This window comes from Microplitis mediator, chromosome 8 (genome assembly GCF_029852145.1).
Source record: "Microplitis mediator isolate UGA2020A chromosome 8, iyMicMedi2.1, whole genome shotgun sequence".
NCBI classification, from domain to species: domain Eukaryota; kingdom Metazoa; phylum Arthropoda; class Insecta; order Hymenoptera; family Braconidae; genus Microplitis; species Microplitis mediator.
Window position 1 is genome coordinate 883,342 of NC_079976.1, and position 14,280 is coordinate 897,621.

The following is a 14,280-nucleotide window of genomic DNA, read 5'->3' on the forward strand; positions in this document are numbered from 1 at the left end:
AAAAAAATAAGTTGGAGCGATCGTGACAAAGCTCTCACTCCAGGCGGTGACCACTTCTGCCCCCACCATGCCCAATTTTGTCAGAGTTGGCCGAGTTTAAATAGTGAATTTGACAAAAAAAATTTTCCCAAAATTGATTCCGCTGATTTGGTAACCTTGTGGATATCAAAAATTAGTATAAATAACTATAAAAACTCTAAAAATTGTAAGACAGCGCTTTTAAGTTGGTATGGAAAAACTGAGTCGGCTGAAAAAATTGAGTCCCATACAAAAGCATTGAGTGATCACCGCCTGTCTCACTCTATACTAGAGCCATTAGCAGCTCTGGCCTCAACTAAAACCCCTTGGTCGAAGTAATACAGCAGCTGTAGTATTAGCATGATCCTCATGAAGTCATGAGCGGCGTCGACACCCGGGATCCGGAAGAAATCGAGCAAACTGAAGATCCTCCTCTAACTCGGTGTCTTTCGGGACAAAAGCCACCACCTGTCGTGTCGGGTGAATGGCGAACAGATAGGTGGGTTTCGGTCACAGAACCCAGCAACGGAGCTTTTATCTTCCTTGAGCCCCGCGAGCCAGCTCCTTATTCTTCTCTCCACAGCCATCACAACCTAATTTTCATAGATCCAGGACAAAAAGCTTGCCGCTGCCTGAGATGGCGCTATCCTCATTAACACTAGTCGAGACACCGCGCGCAGACTCGTGGCGGAAGAGCACGCCCCCGCGAGCAACCACCAGGGACAACCACCTCCGTGTGTGGCCGGGCATACACACTCGCACACTATCGCCACTCCACTCACCCCCCGATCCGACTTGTAGAGACTCACCCCCGCTTCCATCCCCGTGGGCTTAGGAGGCGGTACGTTCGTTGCATACCCGATATACTGGCTCTTCCTACCGGTTTTTCTCACCAGTGCTTCTCGGTAAGGTTGACGACGATGTTCGTCTTCTTAGTCTTGCCCTTGGACTCTTACCTATCTAGTGACAAGTACGATTACTCATACTCGAGCAGCACCCAGTAGAGAGATTAAATACTATAAACAGTCGCTGATATATATTTATCCAGACATGGGTATAGAATTTTAAACGGTTGTCAGTAACTTTGTGGAGTTTGTTGGGTTTTAATTTAACTGGGGACAGACGTGTGTGTTTTTAAAACCCGGTGGTAAAGACATCTGGCGGCGGTGGAGGTGCCATCCGCCGGTGGCGAGATGCTTGACCTCAAGAGCAGCGGAACTACTGCTGCTGAATTACCTAGGACCACTGCTTTTACAAATTTATCTATGCTTTTTGCTGGTATGTCGTTATTATTATTTTTATTTTGTACGAAATTTATTTAAATAATTAGTTCAAATTTTTTTAATAAATTTGGAGCTAAAATACTTTTTAAAAAATTTTTCATACGAATTTGGGGTCAAAACATTTTTTTAAAAAATTTTTAAAATGAGTTTGGAGTCAAAAATTAAAAAAAAAAATTTACATGAATTTGGAGTCGAAATAATTTTTTTAAAAATTTTTATATGAATTTGGAGTAAAATTAATGAATGAAAAAAAAAATATATATATGTATATATAATTTAAAGTGCTGGTAGTAATTATTTAAAGTGATTTATATATTTAGCTGGGAAAGAAAAAAAAAAATAATGGTAGCCAAAGTGGAAAATAAAACTAAGAAAGGGAATAGACACTTTACTTGAGAGATAGTTACCCTTGATCGTGGATGACTATGAAGCAGTAATGCAGTAATGTAGTAATGTAGTAATGTAGGAGAAGGTCGTGGACTCGTCTCTGGTTGCATTAACGAAACCCGAGGCCATTAACGGAGGCTATCAAATAAAATCAGACAGGGGCAGCAGAGGCGAGAGAGCCACTGGAGGCATAACTCGGACGGTTTGTTTGGCAAAGACCGAATGTGTACGCAGACTTGCTCACCCTAGGATCACATTTGTACACACGGGAGCCCACCCTCGCAGCAATCTTTGACCCCGTCGCTCGCGCCAATAACTGCCAAATGAAAATATATCTGTCCGCAAACACACCGCCGGCTAAGATTCCACGGTCATATATATATATATATCTGTATGTACACTCTGGAAATTGCTCGTTTGGGAATATTTTGTTATAAATATCACCAAGATCGATACATTTCTCACTGATAATAAAACAAAATTTTTTATCGGAAAATTCGATGACAAATTTCTTACCTTCAGTAGAAATTTTTATTTCAGTTGAAATTCTGCTCAAACCGTTTTAGATACAACAAAATTATAAGAAATCATTTTTGTAGGAAATTAAATTTTCTACAAAAAAGAATCAGGACAAAATTTGTGTAAAATCGATAATTAAAAAGTTACAAGTCATTTTGTGATAACAGATTTTCGAGATAAAATTATATTTTTTTTTACTACGACTTCGAATCAAAATAACTCTTGAACTATCAAAGATACAACAAAATTACCAAGAATACTTTTTGTAGAGAATAAAATTCTCTACAAAAAAGTATTCCACAAAAATCCCCATAAAATTGATATTTAAAAAGTTACGTCACGAACAAAAAAAATTTCATAGCAAAATTTCAAATTTCCCAAAAAAAACATTATATATATATATTTTTTTTTCAGATGCAAGCAGTTCCTACAAAGGTGGCTGGAGCCACGCCACTTCACCGGGTCCCGGGCAGGGTGAGTAGAAATCTAACCATTAGCTCCAAAAAATAAAAAATAAATAACAAAGCTGCAGCTAAAAAAAAATTAACGGCCCTCGAAAAACTTGAGCTCATGTTTTTCCAGGTCGCACCTCGAAAACACGCAAACAATAGTAAAGACGAATGTCTGCCTTGATAACAATTGCTTCGGGCTCTAGTACTCGCTCCCATTGGAGCTTATCAGCCTTCAAGTGCTTTCCACTCTTTCATTTCATCCCAACGTTTTTATCTCTCCCACTCCACTCCGCTCACAAAATCTATAGCCGTCGCGGTTTTTTATATTTTTAAACATTTTCATATCTTGTCTACACTTTATACCCACTGAGCACAATATATTCTTCAACCTAGACCCTCAACCTCTCCACAGCCTCAACCATATCCACAGTGATAGTCATAGTCATAGAGCATGAGAATAAAATAAAAATAGACCAGGAGGTTTACGAGTTACGTATACGTAACAGGGCGTGGGCGGCCCAGCGCTTTGTGGCGCGTTCAACCGCGGCCCCTTTGTCATTCCTCAGCCCCCCAGGGTCTCTCTATACATCTACACATATATATATAGACGTAAATGTGCACAGTAGAGAGGAAATTTACCTCTGACTCTTCTCTCACCAGCGGCAACGCCAACACCAACATCAGAGACAATCATCCCAAAGATCAGAGCCATGCCCGCGGGCAGTTATAAACGGCTTTAGCTTATACTTGCTATGCTTCTGTGCTCCCGTCCCTTTGACTGGTATCTTTACATTGGGTTCATGTCACTGGCACTCACCAGGTCCCTTTGGTCTTCCACCGCGACACCCAGTTATGAAACAACCGGGCGATAACTCAGCCCCAGGCCGACCTGGACATCCACAGTCAGAACCAAAGGTGTCACCAAAGTAAGACTGGGGTCTTTGCAAATTTAATTTTCACCCGACCCACGACTAATGTCCTCTGACGATTTCACGGTTCGCTGTTTTGGAAAACTAATGGAATTTTTTTTATGAGAGCGAGTGGCTGGATCGGCCTTTTTTTGTATTTTTAAAGTTCAGTAGAAAGCAATCAAGAGTTGCGTGCCGTAGATTTTTAGTGTTTCAAGCCGGCCTAGGGCCACGGAAAGATAATTACCGAGCAAAACGCGTGTAAGCTCGTTTTATAACCTGGGTAATACGTTGAATTGAACTGAACAGAGCTGAGCTAAGCTGGTTCGGGTCTTCAGAGGCTCTGGGGTGCTTTGGGGCTGCGCTTAGTAGGGTAGCCGGTATCGCGTGACTATCTTTTAGTTGACTTTTGATCGGAACCCACCTCACCTTGACACCCCGGCTAATAACTACTCCAAACATTAACACGTACGCCGTTACGAGGTGGCTCGTCGAGTGTGTGAGTGAGTCTGTTGGGGTAGTTAGGGTAGTTGGGGACTGACGAATCACGACCCCAGTAAAAAAGTTAATTGTATGATAGTTTATTATTTTTTATCACGTGTTCTTTTATTTGGTTTACATTATTGCATACCAAAGTGCTCCAAGATATACACTTTGATTTATTTATAATCGATACTAGGGCATAAATCAAAGCAAAGTATAAATGGAATTACTGCTGTTTTAAGTTGCTCGTGTTTTTTATCGCGTCGTTCGAGGAAACTGCCTAAAATTATAAATAAACTGTTGATTGACTTATTTTTTTTTTAATTAGCTTCGGAATACTTTGGGGTTTCCTGTTTTGACTTGTTGGTAATTAATAGGTATGGATTCAAAATTTATAGTATAGCCTCTGAAAGCTAAGGAAGAGCTAAAAATTATAAATGGACGATTTTAGTTTTTTGAATTTCTGCAAAACGATCATTTCTGGCCACTATTAAAAAAATTCAAAATTTTTCACGTTACCAAAACCGGTCCAAAAGTCGCCACACAGAGAAAAAAAATTCTCAACTGAAGGTAAATATTCTTGATTCAAAAATATTTTTTTGGAGACCTAAATTTTATCAGATAAAGTAGAAATTTTCTCCGACCAAGACGAATTTTTTTTAACCAAGACAAATTCTCGGCTCAAGAAAATCTTGACTTGGTTCCCGAAAACGTTTGTCTTCAAAAATATTTTCTTGATTCAAGATAACTTTTTTTTCTGTGCAAAAACGCTGTCTATAATTGAGTTCCAAAAATTGGTAGACATTTTCGTTTTTCTGATAAATTTCCTAGATTTGAATGGCCTAGATTTCCTAGATGAGGGCTTTGAAGTCCTCAGACTTCCGACGCATTGAAGAATGAAAGTTTGTTTAAATCTGAGTGCGACTTAAAAGTCTCGCGTTGGCTTTTTTCAGCCCGAGGATTTCGGTGAACAAAAGTAAAAGTTAAATGATAAAAAAAGCGAGCGATTGCTGATTGCCGAAGCGTGTAGCATATTGGCATGAGGTACGAGGAAATAAAGTGAGTACGAGGTAGTATGAGAAACAGCTTTAACACAAGTAGACTCAATATACAATATATCGTTCTATTCGGGTATGATAGTAACGGGGGTCGAGGTTTAGCAGTGGCCACTCAACCGAGCAAGAGTGAAAGAGAGTAACAACTACACGCCGCGGGGGTCTATCGCCGCTTATATTATGTCTTCGGTAGTACATACACGGTCACGTGCCTATGCGTGACACGTTCACGCATCGCCAGCCGGGCTTCGACTCTGCTCCCCGTCATACATAACAGTATCGCTTATTTTATTCCATTCCATCCATTCTATTCTATTCTTATTCACGCTACTGCTCTGCGTACTTTTACTTCGCGCTTCCTCCTCCGTCCAACGGGAAACGCAGCCCATCTCTTCTTATTATTTCCCAGTCCTGAGAATCTGTCGCGGCCGTTTCCACTTTACAAGCAACTTTTTTTCTGCCCGCTGTTCTTTTCGAAGCTCGCTCTATTGGTCAGTAAAAGTTTTTTTTTTTCGAGTTTTGAATCTGATGAGGTTCAGAATGAATATTTTATGAGAGTTAAGTTTTTATCTATCGGAGCCTCGGATTAGTGGGCGGAATAACAATCGATGGAAAAATGGATGGAAATATAGAGGAAATTTAGCATAAAATCAAAGTTGCCCGGCCGGAACAATCACGGGCTCACGCTACGGCCACTATCACCTGGCCACCGCTGACCTCACCGAGCGTTTAGCATAAGGGTGGGCCAAACCTCGCGTGCATATACCGGAATAGATTATGTATATGTATGTATATGTGGAAAAATAGTCAGTGAGAGAGTGAGTGAGAGGGACAGGGAATGAGAGAGATTTATGTACGCGGGCCAGATAGTAAGGCCACACTCCGGAGTAGAGGCCGGAGGACAGAGTTCGCCGTGCGTGACTGACCACTGGCCCTCTATCTCTATCTGGCTAGAATATATAATAATAAAGTTTGTATCCAGTCGATGCATAGACCGGCTGAGTGGAGAGATAGCTGGGATTATTGTTTCAGTGACTCGGTGTAATGATGTTATTATGCATAAGTCACTTTTTATAGTTGTGGATTACTCAGTTTAGGGGCTTTTTTTAATTTGGCTATGCATGAAAGGGAATTTATTATTTCTGTGGGAAGGCTACGGTAGAAAGTTTATGAGATATTGTGAAATGATTATTACAAGTCGTGGAAAATATTTTAGAAGCTTAAAATAAATTTTTTGGAGCCTTGATAAATCATCTAGAAGTCTGAAATAATTATTACAAGCCTTGGAAAATATTCTAGACACTTCAAATAATTTTTTCGAACCTTGATGGGTCATCTAGAAGTCTGAATTAATTATTTGAAGGTTTGAAAAATATTCTAGAAGCTGCAAATAATTTTTTTAAGCCCTGGAAAATTATCTAGATGTCTGAAATAATTATTACAAGTCTTGGAAAATATTCTAGACACTTCAAATAATTTTTTCGAGCCTTGAAAAATCATCTAGAATTCTGAATTAATTATTTAAAGGTTTGAAAAATATGCTAGAAGCTGCAAATAATTTTTTTAAGCCCTGGAAAATTATCTAGATATCTGAAATAATTATTACAAGTCTTGGAAAATATTCTAGACACTTCAAATAATTTTTTCGAGCCTTGATGAATCATCTAGAAGTCTGAATTAATTATTTAAAGGTTTGAAAAATATTCTAGGAGCTGCAAATAATTTTTTTAAGCCCTGGAAAATTATCTAGATGTCTGAAATAATTATTACAAGCCTTGAAAAATATTCTAGACACTTCAAATAATTTTTTCGAGCCTTGATGGGTCATCTAGAAGTATGAATTAATTATTTAAAGGTTTGAAAAATATTCTAGAAGCTGCAAATAATTTTTTTAAGCCCTGGAAGATTATCTAGATGTCTGAAATAATTATTACAAGCCTTGAAAAATATTCTAGACACTTCAAATAATTTTTTCGAGACTTGAAAAATCATCTAGAATTCTGAATTAATTATTAAAAGGTTTGAAAATTATTCTAGAAGCTGCAAATAATTTTTTTAAACCCTGGAAAATTATCTAGATATCTGAAATAATTATTACAAGTCTTGGAAAATATTCTAGACACTTCAATTAATTTTTTCAAGCCTTGAAAAATTACTAGAAGTCTGAAATAATCATATTGAGCCTTGGAAAAAAATTCTAGGAGCTCGAAATAATTTTTTTAAGCCTCAAAAAATGATCTAGAAGTAAATTTTAAAATTAAAACCAATTTTGTACTCGTATTTAATCCCAATTATGGTGAAATAGTAATTGCATAATAAAATAACTGACTTGTAATTTGTAACAAGTGTAAATTAGTCGAAAAAATATCCTAAAATTCCCTCGAGTAAGAAAATAACCCTGCGGCATTGTCTATTGTCACAGATGCTCCTTAAGTAGCAGTTGGTGTCGGCAGGTCAAACAATTGGATTGCTTGTTGATTGTCACTATCGCCATGAGGTCTCAACACTCAGTAAATAATTTTCGTCAGCTTATATTGTAGGAATTCAGCCGTCGGGTTCCGCAATCATTACCGCCCGAGGCATGAATTTAAATGAAAAAAAAAATAAATAGAAAATAAAAAACAATAAAAGTCTTGTACTCTGTACACATTTAAGCTTTGACTCGACAACTTTAAGCTCTTTCGGTCTCTGGCCTATTGTAGCAGTATCTGGGCATTCACAAGCAATTACGTCGGGCGGGATAATCCCGTTACGGCACTACAGCAATCTCTACACACGACCCACACCCTATGTTACAACGTTTTTCTTCATATTCACATGTGTACATTTATATATATGTACTACTCAGCTTTACTCAACTACGGAACCGTAACATAAAAATAAAATGCCAGCAAGGAGACAGAGGATCAAAGGAACAGAGCCAGTGCCTTTTTATACTTTACTTGGCTCTGCTTGGCTCTCTGTGTTCTCTGTTGTCGCACTCTTCAGACGCCTTTTCTACTCACAATACTGCTACTTTCGTACGCGACGCTCAACTTAAGACGAAAATACTGGCTGGCTGTTTGAGGGCTCGTAAAAGCCAACGATTCGCTTATTCTACGTGTGTATGTTGATGATGATGATGATGAAAACATGAGGACCGCGCGTTTTTTCACAGACTTTAATGGCAAATTGAGTCTTGAGTATTTTAAATTCATACGTTTTTTTTCAAGTTGTCTAATAACTTATTTCATTAATTCAAATTAATATTAATTTTTTGGGGGATAGTTAAATAGCCAACTAGTGCAGGGAGAACAGCTGTTGCCTTTCTGTTCATGAGTCTTGCCTTTTTTGTTTAAATTAAATTTTTTTTTCTTTTTTTCAAGAATTTATTCATTTCGTTTTTGAATAGAATTAAAAATACCATTGACATTTTTTAAGAAATTAAATTTAAAAAATTCCTAGGATAGTTTTTGAAAGTAGAAATGATTGTTAAAGACTTCTAGATGATTTTTCGGAGCATGAAAAAAATATTTTAAGCTTCTAGAATATTTTTCAATGTACGAAAAAAATATCTGAAGTATCTAGAATATTTTTTGAGGGTAGAAATAATTATTTCCGACTTCTAGATGATTTTTCGGAGCATGAAAAAAATATTTTAAGCTTCTAGAATATTTTTCAAGGTACGAAAAAAATATCTGATGCATCTAGAATATTTTTCGAGGGTAGAAATAATTATTTCCGACTTCTAGATGATTTTTCGGAGCATGAAAAAAATATTTTAAGCTTCTAGAATATTTTCCAAGGTACGAAAAAAATTTCTGATGCATCTAGAATTTTTTTCGAGGGTAGAAATAATTATTTCCGACTTCTAGATGATTTTTCTGGGCATGAAAATAGTATTTTACACACCTAGGGAAGTAAAGTAAGAAATGTCTCAGATCACATGTAATTGTTGGCCGAGGCGAAGCCGAGGTCAACAAACATGTGATCTGAGGCTTTCTTATTTACTTCCCGAGGAGTGTATACTATTTTTCTCCTCGACGGAGGCGGAAAGCGGCAACTTCGTTTTGCACAGCGGGACGAAAGTTGACGCTTTCCGCCCGGAGGTGAGAAAAAAATATTTTAAGCTTCTAGAATATTTTTCAAGGTACGAAAAAAATATCTGATGCATCTAGAATATTTTTTGAGGGTAGAAATAATTATTTCCGACTTCTAGATGATTTTTCTGGGCATGAAAAAAATATTTTAAGCTTCTAGAATATTTTTCAAGGTACGAAAAAAATATCTGATGCATCTAGAATATTTTTTGAGGGTAGAAATAATTATTTCCGACTTCTAGATGATTTTTCGGAGATGAAAAAAATATTTTAAGCTTCTAGAATATTTTTCAAGGTACGAAAAAAATATCTGATGCATCTAGAATATTTTTCGAGGGTAGAAATAATTATTTCCGACTTCTAGATGATTTTTCGGAGCATGAAAAAAATATTTTAAGCTTCTAGAATATTTTTCAAGGTACGAAAAAAATATCTGATGCATCTAGAATATTTTTTGAGGGTAGAAATAATTATTTCCGACTTCTAGATGATTTTTCTGAGCATGAAAAAAATATTTTAAGCTTCTAGAATATTTTTCAAGGTACGAAAAAAATATCTGATGCATCTAGAATATTTTTTGAGGGTAGAAATAATTATTTCCGACTTCTAGATGATTTTTCGGAGATGAAAAAAATATTTTAAGCTTCTAGAATATTTTTCAAGGTACGAAAAAAATATCTGATGCATCTAGAATATTTTTCGAGGGTAGAAATAATTATTTCCGACTTCTAGATGATTTTTCGGAGCATGAAAAAAATATTTTAAGCTTCTAGAATATTTTTCAAGGTACGAAAAAAATATCTGAAGCATCTAGAATATTTTTTGAGGGTAGGAATAATTATTTCCGACTTCTAGATGATTTTTCGGAGCATGAAAAAAATACTTTAAGCTTCTAGAATATTTTTCAAGGTACGAAAAAAATATCTGATGCATCTAGAATATTTTTTGAGGGTAGGAATAATTATTTTCGACTTCTAGATGATTTTTCGGTGCTAAAAAAATATCTGAAGCTTCTAGAATATTTTCTGTAGATTTAAAAAATTATTGTCGCTTATTTCAGTTACACCAAATTTCGATCAATTAAAATAATATTGTCCTAGAAATTTATTTTACAAACAATCTTGTTTCCCAGCGTGGGTAAATTTAAGCCTAATAAGCAATAACGTCAAATCTACAATAGTAATAGATAATTTCAGTAGACATGATCACAAATCAAGGGGCATCGTGCTGTCTAACCAAGTTTATTACCTCTCGTAATGTCCGTGTGACGAATTGATTGGTAATATATCGATCAAGTCACAGATAAACAGCCTCCACTGACGATTAGCGTCCGCGCCCGAAAGCTTTTACCAGCAATCATTTTTCCACAGTCACTTAAAAAAATAAAAAATGAAGGAAAATAGACTAGAAGGTTAATCGAGTCTAGTAGAGTGAAGATAGGGAGTAGGAATACTCGGTCTGTTTGCCTACACGAAAATCCTCTCTAACCGATTCTGACGCTCGAGCGGTTTCACTCGCATCGCCCATCCAGCTCCAGCTTCAGCTCCATACATTCTAAACTAAACTTGCACACCTACTTCTACAGAGTACGCTCTCATATATCTACAGATATAACTCTTGATCTAGCCGAGCCCTTTATCGCATTTTCACTGAAAAGTACCAGACTATTTTTTACAAACGCTCCTAACGAGTGGACTCAAGACTGTTTGACCTCTCGTCAAGTCTGTCTATTGATTTTTTTTATTTATACATTTTATTATATTATATTTTAAAAGGATTTTCTTTTTATTTCCAGGCTATGGAAGTGGATTGTCCAAATCTGCTCTTGACACACATTCACATCTACGACAACCTGGTGAGTTTTTTTCTGTCTCAAATAATTATTTTGTATGAAGAAAAAAAAATAATTTATCCCTCGTAAAAATCCCATTGACTTAATTATTGAACCTCTGATCTTTTTTACCCCATACGGGATTCGAACCGTGGACTTGGAGGTTGTTATTAACTCGTAAATGAATTACTGTTCGATTTGGCCGTGGCTACTGGTCGAGTTTAGCAACAAAAACTACAACTCCAGCAACAGATTTATCCGGCATTGGACTTAAGTCCAGTCTTCCCCATACTAGATTTTCCCCTCGGTTTTATTATTATTTTTTTTTATGCTCAGCAATCATCGGGCTGCCGAGCGAACAAATTGTCTGACTGTTCTTTTGCTCACTTTTACAAAAGAAAATGTATTTGGTAAAAATATCTGAGGAGCAAATTGACAAAAATTATTTTATTATTTAAATGGTAACGGTGATAATTGTGACAATTATTATTGAAAAAAACTTAGTACATTAGCGTACGAATAATCTTTTCTCTGCTCAATTCTCTTTCAATTGAAATTATTATGATCCAAACGAACTCCTCTATTCTATTGTGGGGGGTTGCGATTATATCCTTTGTACAAGTCGCTCTAGGGTCCTTCATGAACTCCACAGTAGTAAGCGACGCTGATGACGCATTGTAAAGCTCTCGACCGAGAGAGCTGTCGCTGCTCGAGAGAGAATGAGAGAACAAAACAGATACTGAAACACAACGCATAACCCCCTTCTCCCCCCTTCCCCCTCGCGTTACACACGTTACATGTTACTTGTTGTAGTCCAAGCGGTGAAAGCACCGGGTAATAAATAGGTATTTGATCACAAATTTTATAATGTGTGGTTTTAAAGTTAGCGATACACCGCCCAAATTATATTTTTACTCGTTATTTTACTTACATTATTATTCACTGAATATTTTATATCGAATCAAACCCAACTTTCAATTTATGGCGATACTTATACCCTTTTATTTGAAATATGATCAAATTTTATGTTTGTTCATTCAATTTTTGAAAATTTTCCAGTTGGCACCAGATATTTTTGGCTATAATAAATTTGTTTTGGCTTTTTTTCTGCTAATTTTTTTTTAAACCTCATCTAGACACATGCAGATTGATGAAAAAAAATATTCTAACCCTCGAAATTTGGTATTTTTGTAATTAATTAGCTTTTAAGATTCATAATGACCAAAATTCATTATGAATCGGCTTCCCATACTTTCGGTTGTAAAAAATGCTGTACTGGGATTTTTTGAATAAACTTTTTTTTACCCTCGTCTACATACTCTCGCATTGTTAAAAAAAATTATTCCACATTGATTTATTTGGTTGTTTTGTAATTAATTAGCTTTTGAGATTCATAATGACCAAATTTCATTATTATGAAGTTTTGTGACATTTTCGGCCATAGAAAATTTTCTAACAGCTTTTTTCAGAAATTTTTTTTTTCTTACGTTTCTGTACACTTGCAAGTTGATGAAAAAAGTATATAATTATTATAAACATCTTTATTTTGCTGTAAAATAATTTTTGAATTAAAAAAACTAAATCTTTAAGTTGTAACTCAGATTTTTCAAGTCTACTTACTACTCTAATAATTTTTTTCTCAGTCTGCATAAAAGCAGCCCCGTTTAAAATAAAAACTAATGACAATGACTAAACTAAACATCATAATTTTATTTTTTGTTTGCTCACCAGATCCATATCAAATGTTCGGCGCGACCAGCAGCAGACTCGCGTCCTCGGGCTCCGGACAAATCCAGCTCTGGCAATTCCTTCTAGAGCTTCTGTCAGACTCGAGCAACGCAGCCTGCATCACCTGGGAAGGCACCAACGGGGAGTTCAAGCTCACAGATCCCGACGAGGTCGCGAGACGTTGGGGGGAGCGCAAGTCCAAGCCTAATATGAACTACGACAAATTATCTCGAGCACTCAGGTAATTACCTCCCCACTAAACCCCAACCCTCATACTTACCATGTATACATGCATACATATATATTTATAACCAAATAATTAAATTTTTATACCAAACAAAATAAAAGAAAAAATAAAAAAAATTTCATTAACATTTGATTGAGTTGTAAAGGGACAAATTTCAATCACGAAACAGTTGCAGCAGCAAAATACCTTTGGCAAAATGTTGTCGGGTGGTATATGAAATGAAACGATCGGTATGAAGGCGGAGGCGCTATTATTTTTCGATCAGTTTCCCCGATTGGATTACCCACCCGTCGCGTTCCTTTTCATTCTATCTCTCTTTTCAATAATTTCTGTCTATCTATATATAGATATAAACTTCATCCATACATTCATATATATGTCGAGCTTCAACAAATTTATATAACGTATTTTCAATGTTATTTTCTCATATTTTTTTTCATAAATCTGAAATTAAATTTATTTATAATTATAATTATAATTAATAATAATAATTTGTATGGTTGGTTGACTTGCAGGTACTACTACGACAAAAACATAATGACAAAGGTGCACGGCAAGAGGTACGCCTACAAATTCGACTTCCAGGGACTCGCGGCAGCCACGCAGCCCGCGGCTGCCGACCCCGCGGCGTACAAGTATCAGAGTGAGCTGTTCATGTCGGGGTACGGGCACGCGAAGCTGAATCTGATGCCGCCACCAGCAGCCTCGGTGTCGGTCTCGGTCCCTGGTGGCCTTTTCCAGTCGGCCTCCAGCTACTGGAGCAGCCCCAGCGCAAATCTGTACGCGGGGCACCACACTGCGTCGGGGCACGTGCCTCCGCATCTCGGCACTTACCCTCATTACGCATGACCCACCCCTGAGCACTGGGGGGCACTCGGTACGCCGCGTTGAGGCTCAAGTCTCAATAATGACTTTTTAAATTTTTAAATTATATATATTTTCATTTTTTTCGGTTTTATATAAATATAATAATAGCTTAGGGTTTTTTGGTGTTTGTACTTTTAATGATTTTTTTGAGAAATTTCATTTTACTTCGAATTAGGCTTGAAAAAATTATGGAATTTTTTTCAGTATTAAAAAAAATTTTATGACTAAAATATTTTTGGAGGTCAAAAAGATTTTTTTTTAAAAATCTAAACCATTTTTCTATCGAAATTAATTTCAACGAAATTTTCCAAAAATTTTGAATATTTTCCAGTATTCAAAATAATAAAAAATGGCGTAGAAAATTTTTTCTGGAAATTCTGAAACATTTTTCTATTGAAATTAATTTCAATGAAATTTTCCAAA

At 36.3% G+C, this 14,280-nt stretch overlaps 1 protein-coding gene across 2 annotated transcripts in view; it reads left to right on the plus strand.

The window, feature by feature from the left end:
- The window catches only part of LOC130673466 (transcriptional regulator ERG homolog), a 29,850-nt gene extending 15,770 nt beyond the window's left edge, over positions 1-14,080 (plus strand). For both annotated transcript variants that reach the window (XM_057478484.1, XM_057478483.1), the window contains exons 3-6: positions 2,622-2,681; positions 10,980-11,039; positions 12,747-12,984; positions 13,506-14,080. In XM_057478484.1, the coding sequence (XP_057334467.1) occupies positions 2,622-2,681; positions 10,980-11,039; positions 12,747-12,984; positions 13,506-13,839 (692 nt within the window). In that variant the 3' untranslated portion in view covers positions 13,840-14,080. The remainder of the gene's footprint in view (positions 1-2,621; positions 2,682-10,979; positions 11,040-12,746; positions 12,985-13,505) is intronic.
- Positions 14,081-14,280: the final 200 nt, after the last annotated feature.